General features: G+C 46.6%; 1 protein-coding gene across 1 annotated transcript in view; it reads left to right on the plus strand.

Moving 5' to 3' along the window:
• The window catches only part of GFPT2 (glutamine-fructose-6-phosphate transaminase 2), a 41,599-nt gene extending 20,918 nt beyond the window's left edge, over positions 1-20,681 (plus strand). The window contains exons 8-19 of the mRNA XM_025446649.3: positions 1,889-1,968; positions 2,427-2,544; positions 6,705-6,868; positions 8,395-8,490; positions 8,569-8,666; positions 8,922-9,042; positions 11,176-11,333; positions 11,490-11,604; positions 14,547-14,674; positions 16,605-16,772; positions 17,837-17,998; positions 19,788-20,681. Coding sequence (XP_025302434.1) covers positions 1,889-1,968; positions 2,427-2,544; positions 6,705-6,868; positions 8,395-8,490; positions 8,569-8,666; positions 8,922-9,042; positions 11,176-11,333; positions 11,490-11,604; positions 14,547-14,674; positions 16,605-16,772; positions 17,837-17,998; positions 19,788-19,832 — 1,453 coding nt within the window. The 3' untranslated portion in view covers positions 19,833-20,681. The remainder of the gene's footprint in view (positions 1-1,888; positions 1,969-2,426; positions 2,545-6,704; positions 6,869-8,394; positions 8,491-8,568; positions 8,667-8,921; positions 9,043-11,175; positions 11,334-11,489; positions 11,605-14,546; positions 14,675-16,604; positions 16,773-17,836; positions 17,999-19,787) is intronic.
• The last annotated feature ends 1,595 nt before the right edge of the window (positions 20,682-22,276 follow it).

Below are 22,276 nucleotides of genomic sequence, written 5' to 3' on the forward strand. Positions count from 1 at the left end.
GCATAGCAAAAGCAAGGGGTGCAGAGTGAGCTCAGCACTTCAGGGATCTGCAGGCAGGTCAGGAAGTCGGGAGGTGGGGAACTTTCTTCTCTCCCAGGGCCAGCGAGTGCTCATTGCCTCCTGCTGTGTGCTGGGCACAGGAGAGGGAGACAGCTGTGAGCAGGGTCTTGTACACACTTTCCCTCCAGCTTCAGGGGAGGTGGGGAGTGAGGATGAGGCAGAGGCCCAGCTCTCTGAGATCAGAGGAGTACAGCAGGCTGCAGGCTTCGTTCTGAAGTTTGGGGGAAGCCACTGAGAAGGCACCTGTGGCCCTGGGCAACCAGTAGAGACGATGAGGCAGCCCTCGCAGACTGCCAGACTCTCTAGGCAGGAAATGATGCGAATGTGTCATGATTCAATGTTTTCCTAGGAGAGGAACTAATTTACTATCCAACATCGAGCTCCTTCAATCGTAGGATTGTAAAAGACCACTGGGTCCCTCTCAAATTTAGAAACCTCTTTTAGGGCAGGCCTGGTGGCTCAGTGGTATAGCGCCGCCTTCAGCCCAGGGCCTGATCCTGGCCACATCGGGCTCCCTGCATGGAGCCTGCTTCTCCCTCTGCCTGTGTCTCTGCCTCTCTCTCTCTCTCTCTGTATCTCTCATGAATAAATAAATAGAGTCGTTAAAAAAAATAGAAAGCCCTTTTAAAATCTGGTATTATCATGGGATTAACCATTTGAAATGTAAACAAAGAAGGCAGCAGTGTGAAGAAGCTATAAATTTTTTTCTAAATTGACTATAACTAGTGGCTCTGTAATGCCCAGAGCAATCTTTGGGTTGTCTTGGGAGCATTATCTGTGGCAAGGCTTAGAGAAAACATAGACCTCAATCTACAATAAAATTTGGGGGGGGATGTTTGCCAAGAAAGTTAGATAACCACAGTATCTTCTCATTGTCAGTATTAAAAAGGCTGTTTAAACTGGATCCCCACTGGACTCAGAACCACATCTCCTCTTTGCTTTAGATTTCTTTATTTATTTTAGAGGGAGAGAGAATTTCAAGCAGATTTCACTCTGAGCACAGAGCCCAACTCGGGGCTTGATCTCATGACTCTGAGATCATGACCTGAACTGAAACCAAGAGTCAGACGCCCCCACCTCTTTGCTTTAGATACAATAAAAGTTGTCCAAAATATTCCGGTGCTCAGAGCACCTTCTTCAAGGCCATAGACTTTGTCCCCTCACTTGGAGAAGCCAGAGAGGGGGCTGGGAATAAAAAATCTAGTTGCAGGTGCTCACTTAGGTCAGCTGCAGGAACTCCCCAAGGCTTTGTCTTGTGAAAATCACTGTCCGCTTTGCAATGGGGTCCACCTCATGCAGACAGGTCACTGCAGTCACCCAAGCAGACAAAACCACCCTTGAAAGCATGTTAAGTGGCTCACCAGGTTGAGCAGACCCAGAGTCAGTCATTTTAATGCCCCCAAAGCTAGAGAACAACTGAGTTAGGCAAAAGGCATGGAGGCAGGGAGAGAATCTTTGGGCAGAGTCTCAAGGACTCCTCCTTTGGAGATGGCAGCAAATGGAGGCCAGCTGGGGATGCCAAATGTTCCAGTATGTTGCCATGGACTACTGAAAGTCTCAGCCTCTGTGATCTAACTCTGGGGATTCACTGGGCAATGGGTGGCACCATGAAAACAAGCTGAAATTCTCCCGCTAGTCTGTTGGTCCCTGCTTCAAGCTCTGGGAGCATCTTCCTGTGGCCAAGGACTCTATCTGTGGCATCTCAATAGGACACCTTCCCCTGGGGGGAGGGTTGGATGTGGGTGCCCATCCTGAGAGCCTGGAGGCCATCCAGCCCTGCCCAGGGTGGCAAGGCAATGAGTAACCGGACTTTTTCTTGTCTCTACAGAAGAGGCAGCCCCCTGCTCATTGGAGTGCGGAGCAAATACAAACTCTCCACGGAACAGATTCCTATCTTGTATAGGACACGTAAGTTTTTCGAGAAGGACCTGAACGGGGCTCTGGTGCAGCCAGCCCCCTTCGGAGACAGGATGTCCTCACTCTGCTGGGGCCAGCCTGCACATGGCTCCAGGTTGGAACGGTTTTTGAATAACTGAGACTTTGCTTCATTTTTTGTAAAAGCTTTGTATTATGGATATTTAAAAAAAACTCACAAGTCCAGGGAGTGGCATGCAGCTCCGTTATATAAAGGCGTCCCCGCTCTTGGATGAGTAGTGATTTGGTTTTGTTTTGTTTGCAGCCATTTAAATGCTCTTGCAGTGGTACTGTGCTATTTGGGGATCATTTGCACAATTTGGCTGATGCAGCCAAAGCTAAAAATTGCAAATTTCTCCCACACATATTCAAAGGGGAAGCTGGAGCTTTGCTTCGTGTTATTCAAACAAAATAGTTTAATGGGACTGGAGATTCTTTCCTTCACTTGCTAGGCAATTTTGAGAATGTGAAGAATATCTGTAAAACAAGGATGAAGAGGCTGGACAGCTCGACCTGCCTTCATGCCGTCGGCGATAAAGCAGTGGAATTCTTCTTTGCTTCTGATGCAAGGTAGCTGAACCTTGTTTCTTTTTTTTTTTTTTTTTAAGATTTTATTTATTTATTCATGAGAGACAGAGAGAGGCAGAGACAGGGAGCCTGATGTGGGACTGGATCCTGGGACTCCAGGATCATGCCCTGGGCTGAAGGCAGGCGCTAAACCGCTGAGCCACCCAGGGATCCCATTGTTTCTTTAATTTTCTAGGATTATGTAATCAAAAAAAGACTGGCTAAACACCAGTGTTTCTAATTTATCCCCTTGTTTTGGCTGTTTTCTCACTGCAAGGAGCAGGGATGATGGCAGATTCAATTCTCTATGACCCTTCTCTGAGAATCCTTCTGTAGTGAGCACCTTGTGACCAGAGACCAGGTTGCCTGACATGCACAGTGTTTGGGGCCTGCACAGAATAACTGAATTATTCGCCAACATTTTAAAAGTGGGAGATTTCCTGTAAAAGTCTGGATTTCTAGCTTGTCTGGAAACTCAGCAGGTCTGAGCACACTGGGCTGTGCTCCCTCTGGCCCAGCCTGTCTGGGGCTGCTCAAAGGCTGCTCCCATTAGGTGGGGCAGATGTTCCCAGCCCCATGGTCTTTCTTGTACCCCAACTGCCTTGCCTCAGTCTGACCACTCATAAAAGACGGTGCCAAGATGTAGGGGTTTGGTGCAATTGATTTCAAAGTCCTTGTTCTCATACAGACAAAACCGTGATCCTGAAATTGGAGGAAGTCCGCTTCATACTCATTTTAGTACCAAAAATTTAAACACAGAGCAGCCTGGGTGGCTCAGAAGTTTAGCACCGACTTCAGCCCAGGGCGTGATCCTGGAGACCCGGGATCAAGTCCCATGTCAGGCTCCCTGCATGGAGCCTGCTTCTCCCTCTGCCTATGCCTCTGCCTCTCTCTCTCTCTCTGTCTGTGTCTCTCATGAATAAATAAATAAAATATTTTTAAAAAATTATACACACACATACACACGTGTTCAGAAAAGTTGACACACTTTCCTGGTAGTTGAAGTAGAAAAGCACCATAAACACCACCACTATCTTCTCCATGCAAACACTTCTCATGCCCCCTTCCTGCCGGCCTCTAGTAGGGTCTTCCCACAGCAGAAAGCAAGTGTGGTGGACACCAGACAAGATCTCCTGGAATGCATGGAGTCATAGCAACCTAGAGCCCTTGGCTGTAAAGCCTGGTGCAGCCCATAGCCAAAATTGTACTCAGTGCTCATAGGAAAGGGCAGTGTTTCCCAAACTGTGTTCCTTAGAGGACCATTCCAATGACAAGCTAATACAATCTCGGTGATTCTAAGACACACAATTATCTTACAGATTTTAGCATCTGTATATGGCATCTTACAATGGTAATTTGCTGCAATGTCTGTGTCTTAGAAGTGTATGAAATAATTGCAATCCCTAAGACCAGTATTACCTTATATTCAATGAAATATCCTAAGTGTTTTTTAAAAAAGAAAAAAGGCATGAATGCCTACAAAGAGATGAAATAACTATGTGTAGGCAATAGAATCCTATGATTTTAAAATCCAACTGAAAGCCTTTTGGAACCAATCCTAGAGGCTGGTCAGAGAATGAAGATGTGGAAATTTGACCTCCCAGCAGTAAGCTATCTGCTGAATGGGACAGTGGGATCACATGCATCCCGTTTCCTCTGTGCCTCCTCACAGGGCTGGCACAGGAGACTCTCAGCAAACCTTTCTTGAACAAGAACAAAAAGGAATCTATTTGCCAGACCTGGAAAAACTATTTTAATCCCTTAAAATGAATTTGAACCAAAATAGTCCAGAATCTGTTTGGAGAAGGCTACAAAAGTTCACTGTGAAAGACAGAAACGGATTTGAATAAAGGGAGAGAGTCCACATTCCTTGGCAAAAGGGCTTAGTATTATTTTTAAAAATTTATTAGTTTAAAATTATTTTATTTTATTTTAATATTTTATTTATTTATTCATGAGAGACACAGAAAGAGGCAGAGACACAGGCAGAGGGAGAAGCAGGCTCCATGCAGGGAGCCCGACATGGGACTCGATCCTGGGTCTCCAGGATCACACCCTGGGCTGCCGGCGGCACTAAACCGCTGTGCCACCGGGGCTGCCTATTTTATTTTATTTTTAAAAGAGATTTTATTATTTGGGAAAGAGAAAGAGTGAGCACAAGCAGAGGGAGGGGCAGAGGGCAGAGGGCAGAGGGCAGAGGGCAAAGCAGACTCCCCGCTGAGCAGGGAGCCCAACTCTGTACTCCATCCTAGGATCCTAGGATACATATACAGATGTATATGCACATATAAATGTAAGAGCACTGGTTTTATAATTTGAGCACCACAATATAAGTGGTGCTTACCTCTTGGAGATGGAATCAGGCCATTTTCTCCCTCTTATTATTCTGTGTTTTCTACTTTTTACACAATGAGTTTATACTGTGTAAAGTTTTTTTCTCCAGTGCAGTGGCTTTCCATCCTTCTTTGCCTGTCTTCCTGAGTATCTGTCTGGAGACACCTCTCTCAGGGCCACAGAATATGATCATTTTTCTCTTTAACTTTGCATTAGGGGTTATAAATGTTCATATTTCTGCACAGGGCACATGTGGGTGTGGCACTTGGTACAATGAGGGTTTTTTCTCCCATGGTCCTATAAGCACCATCTTCATGGGATTTTTTTTAACCACTTGTGTTTTTGATTACCTTTTATTTTCACTTGCCAACTTTTCTAACTCCATTTATTTTTTTTAAGATTTAATTTATTTATTTGACAGAGAAAGAGAGAGCATAGCAGGGGGAGGAGCAGAAGGAGAGGAGAGAGAGAAGCAGGCTGTCCATTGAATAGGAAGCCCAAAATAGGACTCCATCCCAGGACCCCAGGATCATGACCTGAGCCGAAGGCTGATGCTTAACCAATTGAGCCACCCAGGCTTCCTAAATTAATTTATTTTTAAAAGAAACCTTGTGTTGCCATTTTGTGAGACAAAAATCATCACTACTTTCCATGCAGAGAAAGTTATTCTAAAAATAAGCACAGTGAAAAAAAAATAAGCACAGTGACCTTACATTTCATTGGTGGACATATTTTGTACTTTACTATTAAAGTATCCTTTTTACCTTATAAGGTATGAGTGTGTGTGTGTGTGTGTGTGCATGTGTGTGTGCTCATGTGTGTGCCTGCGTTTTGAAACTGAGTCATTTGTCCTGATGACTTTCCTACTGTCACAATTTTGCTGAGTGAATCCCCCATGGTGTCATTTAACATGTTCCCCTGCCCATCATATTTTCTGTGCCCTGGCATTCACAGGTGTCTAGAAACTTGATCTCCCTTGGGTTTGATTTTTTTTGGCAAGACTGCTTCATAGGTGATGGTATGTCCTTCCATCCAGAGGCAGGTAGATAGATAGATAGATAGATAGATAGATAGATAGATAGATAGATAGACAATATATTATTGTCTGTTTTTTGGGGGCTGTAAAGATGGATTGAAGGGTTTAAATGTCAGACAGCCTCACCCCTCCATGATAAAGCTGCTCTCTGCTCTTCACCTCTTGGTTTCAGCAGTCATTGATGGTCCTTGCTTAGAACTGTTAATAATTGGGAGTTCTGATACCATCATTCCTTCTTTATTAGCTATATTCCTTCTATAAAGAGAAACGTGCCTTCATAAATGCTGTGTGTATTCAGAAAGGCAAATCATTTTAAAAGGCAGGATAAGTGTTTCATTCTTTCCCATCCTGGTTCAGAATACTGTGTTGGCTCCCAAGCATTGTCCAAAGGAGATGACACTGTCTGGATCTTGACTGGAAAAAAGTAATCATAAAAGGACACCTGTGAGATTACTAGGGACATTTGAACAAACTGGATATTCAATGAGTTGGAGGAATAACTGACTAATTTTAGGTGTGATCATGGTATTGTAGGTGAAAAAAACAATCCTTTTTCAGAGATAGAAGTTAAATGTTTACAGCTGAGGTGAGATGATGCCTGGGTCTGGCTTCACAATAATTCTGGGGGGAAGGAAGGGGGTGTGAATTGATGTTTATCGTGCACTGTTCCTGTCCCTCCTAAAATGCCATCCAATGCTACTCATATGGACCCACACTTGGGAGGCAGTGACCGCCGTCTTGTAGCAGTCAAGCACAAGCCACATCTGTGACACCTGTATTTTCCTTGCTCCAGCGCTATCATAGAACACACCAACCGGGTCATCTTCCTCGAGGATGATGACATTGCTGCAGTAGCTGATGGGAAGCTCTCCATTCATCGGGTCAAGCGTTCAGCTAGTGATGATCCATCTCGAGCCATCCAGACCTTGCAGATGGAACTGCAGCAAATCATGAAAGGCAGGTGTCCTCTGAGGGTCCGTGGACAGCAGCCTTGGGCGGGGGGTGCAGGTGCTCTATGGGGGTGCTCCGGAGACTCTCTGGCCTACCCTGAATGGGTACCACAGCCCTCCTGCCTGCCATGGCCATTGGGGCAGGACTGAGGGGAGGGGGGTCTGTGGCTTGCACAGCCCAGGGGAAGGGGAGCTCCTGACTAGAGCCAGGCACCGGTCTCCCAGCTTGATCTGACCAGTCCATCCACTGCCTCCCTTTACTGGCTCTCTGGGACACATTCCTATATCCAGACATCATTGCTCCTTGGGGTCAGAGGCCTGCAATAACAGGGGTCTGTGGCCCACTTCTTCTTTCAGGGAGAGTCTGCCTATAACCCCTTCTCCGCAGGGCAGCCTGGGTAAACATTTAGGAATGTGAATCAGACCCTCTTATGCTGCTGCTTAAAGCCCTCTGATGGCTTCCCACTGTTCTTAGCATAAAATCCATACTTCCTGCCATAGCCCACAATACCCCACGTCCAGCCTGGCCCCACCTCACTCTACCCTTTCCCCACTTCGCCCCGCCTACCTCTCTGGCCATCTCACTGTGACTTAGGCAGGCCAGGCGCTTCTCACCTGGGGTCATTGCCCTTGACTGGCTCCTTTTGATCACCTACCCCAAAACATCACCCCCCTCAGAGAGCTCTTCTTTGACCCTCCTCCCTTGTCTCTGCTGAAGGTGGCAGACAGGGAACACTGTAGTGTTCGGTGTCACACGTGTTGTGTATCCCAGAAAACATTCCTACCTTGTCTGTGACACCTCCACAGCTTCAGGCACGACACCTGTCAGGGCCATAACCCCACTGCAGCCAGATCATCTCTTTGACATCACCTGGCTCCATTCAGATCAGAGCCTTAGAAATGCATGTGTGGCAGAAAAGGGTTTTTTTCTTTTTTGAGATTTTACCCATTTATGAAAGAGAGAGAATACAAAAGCAGGGGGAGGGGCAGAGGCAGAGAGACTGATGTGGAACTCAATCCCAGGACTCTGGGATTGTGAGCTGAGCCAAAGGCAGACACTCAACCACTGAGCGACCCAGGTGCCCCCAGAAAGGTTTTTCTTTAAATACAGATGCTAGGAGGGTATTTCTTCAGAAGAAAATTGCATATTTCTCTGGGCTTGCTCCATTTGTACCCCTGTAAGTAGCTTGGTTTTTAGAAGTAAAGCGTTTTCCTTTCCTCTGGCCTTGCTAATAGGAGTATGGCCCAGCAGGAGCAGCCACATACTTATCGCTTCCCTCCCTCACTCCTTCAAGCTGCAGGGTCCTATATGTAAAGTGGAAATAGTGATCTTACCTGACCTGCTTCCCTCTCACTTATCCCCATGAGCATCAAGCAGGACTGTTCCCGGGAGGCCCTTGGAAATCTGCAGCGCCCTCCACGTGTGTCACTGCAACTAACTGCTTCCATGACTTTTCACCCTGGTTGGAAGTGAAGCGCTGGTAATGTAACTAAATTAAAATTTACTCCTTTTGTTGATGTTTATTTGACCAGGCAACTTCAGTGCGTTTATGCAAAAGGAGATCTTTGAACAGCCGGAGTCCGTATTCAATACTATGAGAGGTCGGGTGAATTTTGAGACCAACACAGGTAATCGCTGGTCTGTGCCCTGGGCTGATGCACCTACCCATGTGGGGTCAGCACTGATGCCCTGTGTGTGTCCCGCAGTGCTCCTGGGCGGCTTGAAGGACCACTTGAAGGAGATTCGACGCTGCCGACGGCTCATCGTGATTGGCTGTGGAACCAGCTACCATGCCGCTGTGGCTGTAAGTGCAAGGCGCTGGGCCCTTGTTCGTGTTGGGGAGGGAGCGGTGGCCGAGAACAAGATGTGTCTTAAATGCTATCGTGTGTCTGACCTCCTGAATCTGGTGCCCGTGAGCCAGCATGAGAACTGGCGCCGAAGCCTTTCTCCCACGTGGTGGCTGGTGCATGCCTGCAATTCCCTTACCACCTGGACCCGGGGTGCCTGTGTCTCTGTAGCATCTGTGACTAACTCTGGTCCTCATTCTTGTTGGCTTTAGACGAGGCAAGTTTTGGAGGAACTGACTGAGCTCCCTGTGATGGTTGAACTTGCTAGTGATTTTCTGGACAGGAACACCCCTGTTTTCAGAGATGACGTTTGCTTCTTCATAAGCCAGTCAGGTAAAGAAGACAGGTTTGTGTTAGTTCATCTCAGGGTAATGTACCTCTTGGTAATATGCCTTACGTCTTCCTCCCTCCTTTATCCAGTGAAAGTCTCTGCACACTGACCATGTGCCAAGCTCTCTTGTGCATAGGGTCACTTAATCCCCAGAGCCATCAGTTACTATCCTGTTTTATGGGGGTGACCTAAGGGACCACTCACCAAAGTGCTTATTTATGTGTGCTGGGTTTATTTAGAGAGGAGAAAGTTCTTCAAAATTCTGCCGGTTGAGAGTCACTTTAAGAACTATGTGCCTGCTTTGCAGTGCCCATGCTGCCCAGCAGGGGGACACATAGAGAGACATTGCTCAGGTGTTAGGGCCCACCACACCTTCAGTAAACACTAAGCTTGGGCGTTTGCTCTAGTTGGGCTGGGCAGAGAGTCAGGGAGGTAATTCATGGCTATATGCCTGGACTCTCTATGACCTTTAGAAGGATTTTAAAAACATTTTAATTATGGAAAATTCCAAGTCTCTGTAAAAGTAGAGATTCATTTAAGGAATTGCTTATCCTCAGCAATGATCAGCCAGGCAGGGCTTGTGTCATGCAGATCCGCATTAACCTGTCCCCTCCACTGGGTTATCCTGAAGTCAATCCCAGGCATCATGTTGCTTCATAAATACTTCCGAGTGTATCTCTACATAGTAAAAGAAAAAAAAAAAACCATAACCCTGATGTCATTATCACAATGAAAACATTAACAGCAATACACTAATATCCACTGGGACTTTGAATCCTGTTTCCAATTTGAATTTTTAAGACCATTTCTTTTTTTTTAATATTTTATTTATTTATTCATGAAAGACACAGAGAGAGGCAGAGACACAAGCAGACTCCAAACAGGGAGCCCCATGCGGAACTGGATCCCAAGACCGTGGGATCATGCCCCGGGCTGAAGGCAGACACTCAACCGCTGAGCCCCCCAGGTGTCCCTTTAAGACCATTTCCATTTTCAATAACAAACTAAGAAAAAACAATACGGACACACCCACCATCTGGCTAACTCCCTGGAGCCATGTGCTGCCATATGACTTCAGATGCCAGTGTTGCCTTTGGGTTTGCGATCCTGTCAGAGCCTCAGAATGTTTCATGAATTGGGTGGGAGCTGTCAACCAAAGCAAAGAGGGAGATTTAATGTAAAAATAATGCAGTGGCAGCTTCTGGGTATCTACACAAAAAGAATTTAGTTTCATTTTTGTCCAGCCCTTAAGTTAAAAAAAAAAAAAACACCAAACACTGGGAGGGGGGTTGATGAAGATCGAGCCATCCTGCTCCCTGCCTCTGAGCCCTAAGCCCCGTTGGCACCGAGCAAGGGCTGTGTGACAGACACCCCAGTGCCCTAGACACACATGGGAAGAGAAAAAGGAGATGAAGACTGGACCAGCCTAGCACCAGCCTACACTGCAGAAGAGCAGTGGCCATGTGGACATGGACGGGTTTAATTTTCTGATTGGATCATATTTAATTTAGCTTCAGGTTTCGGGACTTACAAATACAGGGTTCTTGTGCTGGCTTATCTGCGAACCTATTTCAGTAGCTTTATCATAAAAATAATTTTGAGTTTGCACTGGCAGACTGCAAAAAGTGTTCTTTAAAACAAGATCTATTTGAGAAATGGTATTCAGGGGCATTCTTGCTTTTTAAACGTTAAATCTCAGCACATTCCAAATAAGGCAGCTTAAAGTCCTAGAAAGGAGACTGGGAGCCAGGCTCACCTAGGTAGGCACCAGCTGTCAGTCCCAGCTGCGTGGCCCCAAGAGAGCAAGGCACGACTTCCCTCCACCTCCGAAGACCTCGTCCTCCAAGGGAGAGCAAGCCAATGGCCCCAGGGTTGGGGGTCTGCCGTGAGAGTTCAGCGAAGCAGGGATGGAACATGCTTGCCACATAAATAGCCAAATCTCAAATCCAAGAAATAACCAGAAGCATTGCTGAGTGTGGATCTTCCTTTCTAAGAACATGCCAACTGTGTCTGGGCCCCGATTGGTGCATGAGTGACAGCAAGACTTCGTGAGTTGGGGGCTGGGGGGAAGGGCTTGAGATGGCACAGCCACACTCCTGTGAGCATGTGGCTGAAAGGGGGGACCCCTGTGGCAGGTGAGACTGCGGACACCCTCCTGGCATTGCGCTACTGTAAGGACCGCCGGGCCCTGACTGTGGGCGTCACCAACACGGTAGGCAGCTCCATCTCCCGAGAAACTGACTGCGGTGTCCACATCAATGCTGGGCCGGAGATCGGCGTGGCCAGCACCAAGGTAGCACCTCCCACCTGTGCCCCCAAGAGCACACTGCAGCAGGAGAGGGGGAGGCAGGGGGTTGTGCGTGTGGGTGCTTGGTGCTGTGCCTCCTCCCACGTGTCCCACAGGCTCCCATTCGCCCCTGCTCTGCCAGAGTCACCATTTTATCCACAGGCTTACACCAGCCAGTTCATCTCCCTGGTGATGTTTGGTTTGATGATGTCTGAGGACCGGATTTCACTGCAAAATAGAAGGCAAGAGATCATCCGAGGTTTACGATCTTTACCTGGTATGTTCCAGAACTGAAGTTTCTGTATGACTGTCTCCTGTAAACAATGCTGTTAATCACTTCCTCCCCCTCAGAACTTCCTAGTCACCATGAAATGCCTCAAGAAGCTCCCCCCAGGCCGTGATTAAAGTCCACACTCCTCACCAGCCCTTAGGACCCTGCACACTGGGCCCCTGCCACCTCTGACTTCATCCTACTCCCTCCCTTCCCTCCTTGGGCTGCCTCACTGACCTTCTGATCCTCAGCAATACCAAGCTCTTTCCACCACAGGGCCTTTGCACTGGTCCTTTCTTCTACAGAAACCCTCTATCTCCAGCTCTCCACACAGCTGATGGCTTCTCATCATTCGAATCTGAGTTCAGGTGTCACCTCCTGGGACCCTTCCTGGCCATCCAAACTAGTCCCCCATCCCAGCTACAAAAGATTAGCCCATTTCTTTTCTTTATAGCACATGCCATGATCTGAAATCACCTGTTCTCCTGTGTACTGGCTTGTCCCCCAACTAACATGTCAGCCCAGTGAGCAGATAATCCTATCTATCAGAATCACTACTGGCTGCCTGATGTCTGGGCAGGGCAGGCATACAGTAGGTGCTCAGCAAACATCTGGGAAAGAGCAAATGGCCCTGAGCCCTTTCCTGTCCCAGATTTATTTTCACCAAACTCCCCTGTTTTGCTGGGTCCCATCTGTAGTAGTCAGTGAGATGCAATGTCTATGACACTAAATCACAAGCTCTTTGAGGGGACCATGGTTTCAGTCATTCTCCACACATTGATCAGGGCCCAGTGGTAGTACCCTGCCCATGTGACATCCTGAGAGTGCCCAGATAAGCAACGGCTCCTTTCTTTAGGATACTTGCACTCCAGGGAAGCACAGACACCTACTGTGTTTTCTTTGTGCAGCTCTAAAAACCTGAAAGGAAGCAGACCTCACCCCTGGGCTGACTTGGAGAAAATGCCAGGGTACCATGGTCACAAGGCTATCGGGCAACCTCTCCCAGAGACAGGGAAGGACTAGGTCCCCCCTGGGGGCCAGGGGCAAACCCCAGAGAAGGCAGTGAGGGAAGGCCACCATCTAATCATGCAAAGCCCAGACCACTTCCCACCTATTATGAATATCTCTGATGAGGCCATAGTAGTTTTAACAGATGTGATTTCTAAAAAATATTTTTATGATAAAATGTGTCCATTTTTTGAAGATTTACATAACTCAGGCAACCTGTGTTTCGCAAATGGCTAACACATAATGTTACAAAATTATACACATGTAGAACGTCCATTTAAATAACTGTAAGATAGACCAATAAATTTTAATGTAACAAGGTAGGAAAAGTTTATTGATATGATTTCAGATTCTACATTTGCAACTGCTCTTTTAAGAAATTACTGTTTCTTGGGGTACCTGGCCGGCTCAGTCAATAGAGCATGTGACTCTTGAGCTCGGGGTTGTGAGTTCAAGCCCATGTTGGGTGCAGAGATTACTTAAATAAATTAACCAATTTTATAAAAAAGGAAATTACCATTTCTTTTTTTTAAAAAGATCTTTATTTACTTATTCGTGAAAGACACAGAGAGAGGCAGAGATGCAGGCAGAGGGAGAAGCAGGCTCCCTGCAAGCAGCCCAATGTGGGACTGGATCCCTGCATCCCGGGATCACGACCTGAGCCAAAGGCATACACTCAACCACTGAGCCACCCAGGTGTCCCTGAAATTACCATTTCTTGAGTTGGATATAATATCAGGGAAGAACATTCACAAATAGTTGAAAAAGTTATTTAAATGTTCCTCCTGGGGATCCCTGGGTGGCTCAGCGGTTTGGTGCCTGCCTTCAGCCCAGGGTGTGATCCTGGAGTCCCGGGATCGAGTCCCATATCGGGCTTCCTGCATGGAGCCTGCTTCTCCCTCTGCCTGTGTCTCTGCCTCTCTCTCTCTCTCTCTCTCTCTCTCTGTGTCTCTTATGAATAATTAAATAAAATCTTAAAAAAAAAATAAATGTTCCTCCCTTCTCTAACTATGAATCTGTAGGAGGCTGGATTTTTTTCCTATACTTCAACCAAAAGAACATATTACAAGAGGCTGAATGAGGAAACAGATGTGAGAATCTAAATGTCTTTATTACAAAGTCAGACATTAAAAAGATTTACAAAAATGTAAAACAATACCATTATTCTCACTAATCTTTAAAAATGTATGATAAGTTTACTGAGACTTTTAAATGAATGAATAAAAACACTTATAATTTTCTCAGTTTCTAATCTGATACTGATAGAACCAAAAGAAATGAAGTGTCTTAAGGATTGACAATAATTTTTTAAAAAGGTTTTATTTATTTCTCTGAGAAAGATAGAGACAGCACATGAGTGGGGGGAGGAGTAGAGGGAGATGGAGAAGCAGACTCCCCACAGAGCAGAGAGTCCAACTCAGGAATCGATCCTAAGACCCTGAGATCGTGATCTGTGCTGAGGGCAGAGGCTTAACTGACTGAGCCAGCCAGGTGCCCCGAATTCACAATAATTTTTAAGAGTGCAAAGAAGTGTTGAGAGCAAAAAATTTGGGAAGCGCTGGTCCAACATACACTGACATTGTTTCCAGAGTTAACATATGGGCTGGATTGGTGGGGCATTGATTTGGAGTGTCAGCTCTGTGGCTAGCCAGCTGGTGATTTAGCCTCTCTGTGCCTCATGCTTTACGTGTAAAATGGAGCTAGAAATAACACTTCCTGCTTGCCTTACATGCTCAAGAAAGCATGAACATAAACAAAATCCTGGCTATTAATAACTTATTTCCTATAATCTACATTTAAAATCCTTTTAAAGTAATGCAAGGAAGCCAAGGGTATTAAGTGATGTGAGTTTCAAAACTTTGTCTTATCACCATTTTTCTTTGTGAATCTTGCTATAAAGTCTATGTGATTGGCACCCTTCTGCTGTATTCATGACCTAGGGCTGATCAAGGAAGTGCTGTCGCTGGATGAGAAGATTCATGACCTGGCCCTGGAGCTCTACACACAGAGGTCGCTCCTGGTTATGGGACGGGGCTATAACTATGCCACATGCCTGGAAGGCGCCCTGGTGAGCCTCCTCTGCACGCCACACGCCCCCCACCGCCTTCCACCAGCCCCTGCAGGAGGGCAGGCATGGGAGACGCACTGAGACATAGTGGGAAGGAGGGCAGGGCACTGGACGAGGGAAAGGGAGGGCTGTGTGGCAGCATCAAGCACCAGATCAAAACCAGCTGGTCTAGCCTTGGGGACACCAAGGTGGGGGCCCCAGTCTCCTGAGAAGAAAAGAGAAGGGCACCCTCAGGTGAGCTCCTGAGGTGTCATCCTGTGCCAGGTTCCATCTGCGCTGGCCCAGTCATACTCCAATGAGCATCTTCTGAGAGGCTGACAGTTATTGTCCACATTTTACCTAGAGGGAAACCAAGACTCCAAAAAGTGCATCTTGCTCAAGAGGGAGTGATTATTCTGAGATTCAAATTCAGATCCATATGGCCTCAGGTTTTTCCAGAACCGCACGCAGCCCTCGTTGGAGGATTTGGGCAGATCAGAATTGTGGGGTGGGCTCTCTGCAGAGTTTCCCTGTTAGCCATCAAACTTACAAGGGGAGCTGTAGATCCTCAAGGAATGGACTTCGAAGGCCAGGCTGCCTTTTTTTTTAAATTGGTAACTGGCTACTTTGTGTCAATGAAGATCCAAACTTGAATAAGAGAGCTGATGGAGGATGGGCAGGTGCTGAAATCGAGGGCTTTCAGCCCTAGGACGGACAGGGCTGTCCAGGGGCAGAATCTAGTGCCAGCTCTTACCTCATTATCTGCTTGCTACTTATGGATGGGGATGCCAGCCAAAGCAGACAGGAGACAGTGTCACAGGTGAGGGAGCACTCGGTGCCCAGGCAAGGGCATCAATCATCCCTGGTCCAGCTTGGCTTCCCTCCTCTTCCTAGGGAATAAGTCCTTGCTCTTTCCAGGTCACCCCCATTTGAGAGAAACATTCAGAGAGTTTTACAAGTGGTGGTGGTGGTGGGAGGGCACCAGCCAGAGTTGCCCAACCTTCAGTGAGCTCCAAATTCCACATGCGTCTATGGTCAGAACCTATAGAGGTTCTGACCCCTACCAAAGGAAGTGGAGGGCTGGACATGCTGCTTCCGGGGGCCGGGCACAATAGGAGCAATGCCTGGGTGGAGTACATGTGCAGCTCCCCCTGCCTCTGCTGCCTGGTGCGGGGCGGGGGGGGGGGGGGGCGGCGCTGCAGAGCACCAGTGTGCTGTGAAAGATGCATATTGAGCTGTTTCTCCAAATTAGTCTTTGGGGGAAGAAAGAAGTTTTTACGATATTACTGGCACCTGTCAATGGTCCCTCTGTGGTCTCTTAGGGGCTGGCACTCTAGCGTCTGTGGTACCCCAGGTGGAGCCACACTCCTGACAGTGTCCCCCCACCAAAATTAATAGTTCTGGGGGAGTTGAGAAATATTTTATTTGACACTCACCAGTTCAGTGACATAGGTTTGATGGTAACTGAATAGAAATGAAATAGATCTCCCTAAACATAGGGGAGAAAATCTAGGAACAACCCAATGTGTGTGATTTTGCTTCATAAGTAAGTTGGAGGAACCTTTTGGAAATTATTAATGGTCTAGAATTGGGGGGAATGACAATCATTACAAATTAGAACTGTGGGGAGGCCATAGGGGCAGCCACAGAGCAGAAGGGGAGAGCCAGATCAGCACCGACTTGTCCATCCAAGGGTGGTGGCTGTGCTGCATGCTGGGCCTCGTGCATGCTCTGGACAGCAGCCAGCTCTGGCCCCTGCCTGTGGCCCCAGCCTTGTGAGATGCCTTCAGTGCTGTTGACCACTTGGTGCATTCGTCCGCCCTGCAGCCCTCAGCTCCCTGCTTCTGGATTCATCCCTTCCACAGCTCCCCTTCCTCCCATCGGCTGATCTGCTCCAGCACCGCCCACCCTCTGCCCCATGTCACACTGACCCCACCTTGTGTTTCCCCAGAAAATTAAGGAGATAACCTACATGCACTCGGAAGGCATCCTGGCTGGGGAGCTGAAGCACGGACCCTTGGCACTAATTGACAAACAGATGCCCATCATCATGGTCATCATGAAGGACCCTTGCTTTGCCAAGTGCCAGAATGCCCTGCAGCAGATCACAGCCCGCCAGGTGACAGCTCTCAGCTGGGCTGGGGCCCCTTCTTTCTTGTCCCCTTCCACACAAGCCCACCTTACCCACTGTCTGCCAGTGCTGGTTAATGAGTGGTCCTGCCACTGAGCAGGCTGGACCACACACTCTCTCCCAGGCCCTTTCATGAGTGGTACACACACTCAGAAATGGCTGGCCAGCCTGTGGCCATGTGCACACTGGGTCCTCAGGGAGACCTTGTGACCCACATTGGCTCGAGCTATTCTGGATCCCAAGCGTGGAGTGCCTTGGAGGTAGGAGCTCGCAGAGCCCCCCCAGATTCATCATGAAATTAACCAGGGCTCATGAAGTTACCAAGAGATGAAGTCCAACAATGACCTTGAGCTCAGCACAGTGGACAGAGAGAAGCTATAAAGCACAAATCACTTTATGTCCCTACTTAAAACCTTCCAGTGGCTTCCCATAAAACTGTAGTGACCACAAGCCTGCATTATCTGGCCCCTTTCTTCTTCTTCCCCTCATGCCAAGCTGATTTCTGCGTCATGCCTTAGCGCTGGCTGTTCCCTCTGCCCTCCATGTACTTCCCATACCTTTTCCGAGTTGGCCTCTAGTCATTGAGGTCTCTGTCCAAATGTCGCCTTTTTCGAGAGGGCTTCCCAGACCTCACTGGTGTCCTGCAGTCATATAACCACGTTTTACTGCCTTTGTGGCACATATCTGGAATTCATCGTTATATAGTGGTTGGCTTGTTTGTTTTTATTTTCTACCACTCAGTTATGAGTCCCCTCAGAATAAGGAGTGGGTGTGCCCTGCCCTTGGGAAGGCTCATTGAGGCTACTCAACGAATGGGAGCTGGATGAATGCCATAGGCTGGCGATCATCCTACCAGGGGAGAACAAGAGAGACTCACCAAACAGCATCAAACACTTTGTCCTTCACACTATCACCTCCTCCCATAATTGCAACAAAAGCAAAAGATCACTGTTATCATTGCAATGAGGTTTATCTCAGAAACTCTGCTGTGTGTGAGGGGTTGCTTCTTTCAGAGACAATCTGCATGTCCTGATCCTATTTCTGTGCTTTAGGGTCGCCCGATTATACTGTGCTCCAGGGATGACACTGAGAGTTCCAAGTTCGCATATAAAACGATTGAGCTGCCCCACACAGTGGACTGCCTCCAGGGCATCCTGAGTGTCATTCCACTGCAGCTCCTGTCCTTCCACCTGGCTGTTCTCCGAGGATATGATGTATGTCTAAAACTGCGCCGAACCCACCGAAGGGGAAAAACATAACCCCAGAACTTGATTTTGTTCTTAAGTGCTCAGTTGGTGTAAATATTCATAGGAGAAATTTTTTCATTTAAAATAACTCTCTTCTCAAATGAACTTATACCCCTTGAGAGCAAGGTGAGACCTGCAAGATTATGAAGACCATTTCATTAGGCTATAAACTCATCACCCAGAGAAGCAACGTTAATTAGTGCATTTAATAATTTACTCAGTCTTTTCCTTGTACATGTGAATTTTTTAAGATTTTTATTATTATTTATTTATTTATTTATTTTTAAAAAGATTTTATTTATTTATTTATTTATTTATTTATTTATTTATTTATTTATTTATTTATATGAGAGAGAGAGAGACAGAGACACAGGCAGAGGGAGAAGCAGGCTCCATGCAGGGAGCCCGATATGGGATTCGATCCTGGGACTCCAGGATTACACCCTGGGCTGAAGGCAGGCGCTAAACCACTGAGCCACCTAAGGATCCCCAAAGATTTTTTTATTTTTTATTTATTCATGATAGAGAGAATGGCAGAGACACAGGCAGAGGAGAAGCAGGCTCCATGCGGGAGCCCGATGCAGGACTTGATCCCGGGACTCCAGGATCGCACCCTGGGCCAAAGGCAGGCGCCAAACCGCCGAGCCACCCAGGGATCCCCCTGTACATGTGAATTTTTAAACATTTTTTTGAGATTTTACCAAGGATGGCATTTTACATCTTCCTTTTAAATATATTTATAAGCATTTCCTTATATCTTGAACTTATTGTAAGCAACATTGACAATATTCCCTATACAATAACGGGTTCATGTTGATACTCCAACACAATCTTGCAGCATGGATTATAACAGTGATTTAGCCAGTCTTCTGTTATTTAAACTGTTGCTAATTTGGGGGGAATATCTGCACAAATCACAACTGCAGTCAACATCTTTGCACATATATCTTCCTCCCGCATTTAAGATTTGTCCTCAGTCTGGCAAATGATTCAACATTTTGAGACTCCCTAAACATATTGTCAATTTATATTCCAGAAAAGAACCAATTTATGATCTCACTCGCAAGTGTATAAAAGCATATAATTCGCTGTGTAAAGAAATAGAAGTTTTGTTACAATTTTATTTTGAGAAGCTTTTAAAGATACATAAACATACCAAAAAAAAAAAAAAAAAACCACACACATAATGTAACAAATACCTCATGGTGTACATAGCCAGAACTGCCATGGGCCAACATTTTGTCATATTTGTTTCTTTTTGTAAAACAAAAAACAAAAAAAAAACAACAAAACCCCCCCACATTATTGTCACAAAAAGACATTGCAGATAGAGTTGAAGTGTGCCCTGTCAACCATTCCTAATCACCTCTTCTTCCCAACCCCCACCCCAAAAACAAGTCTTGTGGATTTAGTGTGTATCCTTCGAAGAAAAGTGAATATTTAACAGGTATTTAACAGGACAGACTGAGCCAGCTGGTTTTAATAGCATGAATCATATCCTTTTAAAAGTGTTCACACAGAATGACACATGTTAGGTGCATACTAAATGTTTATTGAATGAACTAAACATTACATAGTTGAGTGCAGTTTCTAGAGTAAGGAAGCACTTCCAAGACGTAGGTCTCTGGGAGCTCATGGTCGAAGGTGACCAGGAAGCCCATGTCCTTGTCTTCAAGAACTCTGATAAGAGGCTGTATGATATGGCATGTTTGCTGAGATCTGTGGAGTCCTGAGCGCTTACTTTCTATCTTTTCAGGTCGACTTCCCCAGAAATCTGGCCAAGTCCGTAACTGTGGAATAGAGAACCAGAGGCTGAGGAGGCCCCTGCCACCTATATAGTATGTGGTTCAAGGCCTGCCTCAGGGACGCCCACGTGGGAAGAACAGCGGGCATTCTGTGTGTTCCGAGTAGATCCCAGTAGAGCTTGATGGCTTCCACGTGCCTTGTACCCAAGTGCTTTGCTTACAGCAGATACTGTTTCTCTGTGTCCTGAAATTGCCAGAGGAGAAGGGAATCATTGTTTACACATGGGGATCAGAGCAGACTTTCCCACTACTGTGCAATAGAGACACAGCTCTCTTCAGAGTAACTGTGAACCTTTTTTAACCAACACTAGTTAGTTTTAAAGACAAAATATTTATGATGATTGTATAGCCTTTAAGTTATTTTTCTAGTATGTGGCTTTCTGTAGCCAAGGCATCTCCCAAACTGTGTGGCCCAGCCTCCCGGCAGGGACACTCATCTCAGATTTGAACACAAGGCATTGCCCCTCTGGACTCCATCCTCCAGATTTCCTGTCCTCTCTTGACTCTCCCTGAATCCTGTCCCTGACGTCAGGGAAGCCCTCCCACCATTGCCCTATGCCTTCTAGAAATCCCTTTAAAATCTCAATGCCTTTCAATGATTTCTTCTCCTATAGATTTCCCCACCTCCCCCCACCCCCGCCAGACTCTCCAACTTCTGTTCAATCTGGTCATGGTTCTTTTTAAGCCCAGGCAGCATTTTGGTCCCTGCTCCGACCTATAGTAAAACAGCTTGAAATATCCCATGCAAGAGAGTAGTTTCAAGTGGGCTATCCTGCCCTCTATTTAAAAGCGTGCACAATCAAAATACTATGCAATTTTAAGATAATAAAGACAGTACAATTCTTTTTTGGTTTATGCGTTTGGATTTTTGTTAATCTCCTGCTTGTCATATACTTGGATCTTGAGGGCTCCTCAGGACAGGAAATCCACAGTATCTGGTGGGTGAGTCCTGTTTCTGGGTAGCCAGTGTCACCGTCCCCACATCTGTAACCTGCGTGCTTTCTAGCATGAAAATGAGTATTTATTTTGCGGGACCGAACAAAATGTAAGCTATTTGGGACTCTTGGTTGAATCCACTGAACAGCTATTGGAAGGGGTTGGACCACATGGTGCTGTTTAGGAGGATTGCCCAGAACCCAAAGGCAGCATGCAGGGGTGAAACTCTCAGATCTGTACTTTTTCTTTCCATGAGTCCATTTATTAACTATGATGGTCAATAAATGGTCAATAACTGACCAATTTTATTAATATAATCGTGCAGGAAGATAAGAAGCCAGGGACAGGGTTCTGAAAGCTTGAGGGGTCAGAATTTAGGCTCCCAATGAAAGTGGCCATCCCAGACGGCTTGAACGGTTTCTTCATGACCACTCATTGGTGTGAGTAGCTCTAGTATCCCATCAGACCTCTGTTCGGGATTACCTGCAGGCTACTCAGCAACTATTCTTCCCTCTTCTATGCTATCCCCTGTGTCATAGAGGTTTGCAACCTGGGAATTACATTTCCAAGTTAAATTCCACCAGGGAGAAGCATCATGGAAGGTCTGGAAGGTAGTTTAGAAATCATGTTATTGGGATCCCTGGGTGGCGCAGCGGTTTGGCTCCTGCCTTTGGCCCAGGGCGCGATCCTGGAGACCCGGGATCGAATCCCACATTGGGCTCCCGGTGCATGGAGCCTGCTTCTCCCTCTGCCTGTGTCTCTGCCTCTCTCTCTCTCACTGTGTGCCTATCATAAATAAATAAAAAAAAATAAAAAAAAGAAATCATGTTATTGAGAAATTATGTTACTATTCCTCCTCTGATAGAAGCAGAGAGAAGCATGGCTTCAGCAGAAAGGAGGGCCTGCTATGGCCACTAGCCCCAAAACACACACTATGACTAGCTCCCTGCAACTCCCCCACCATCCGGTGCTCTGGGCAATGGCAATCATCAGCAGAGGTTTCCTGCGGCTCCTCCAGAATCCCACTTCTGAAGAGCTGGCAGGCACCCTGGAGCCATGGTGGCATTCTCTGAGCCACATCCTCCAGACTTTCCCACAGATTATCCAGGCCTAAATCTTGCTGGAAACACCAGCATTGGTTTCTGTCTTCTTTTTTTTTTTTTTTTTTTTTTTTTTTTTTTTTTTTTATGATAGGCACACAGTGAGAGAGAGAGAGGAAGAGACACAGGCAGAGGGAGAAGCAGGCTCCATGCACCGGGAGCCCGACGTGGGATTCGATCCCGGGTCTCCAGGATCGCGCCCTGGGCCAAAGGCAGGCGTCAAACCGCTGCGCCACCCAGGGATCCCATGGTTTCTGTCTTCTAAACCAGACCATGGTCATTACAACTTCTGAGGTCAGAAGGCTTTACAAAGTAGCCAGAACATTTTTATCTGGACAAGAACCAGAGAGGTGCATTTCATCTTACACCCAAAAGGTGATTGCCATCCTGACTTTTGTGCTAAT

The sequence above is a fragment of the Canis lupus genome, chromosome 11, assembly GCF_003254725.2.
Source record: "Canis lupus dingo isolate Sandy chromosome 11, ASM325472v2, whole genome shotgun sequence".
NCBI lineage: Eukaryota > Metazoa > Chordata > Mammalia > Carnivora > Canidae > Canis > Canis lupus.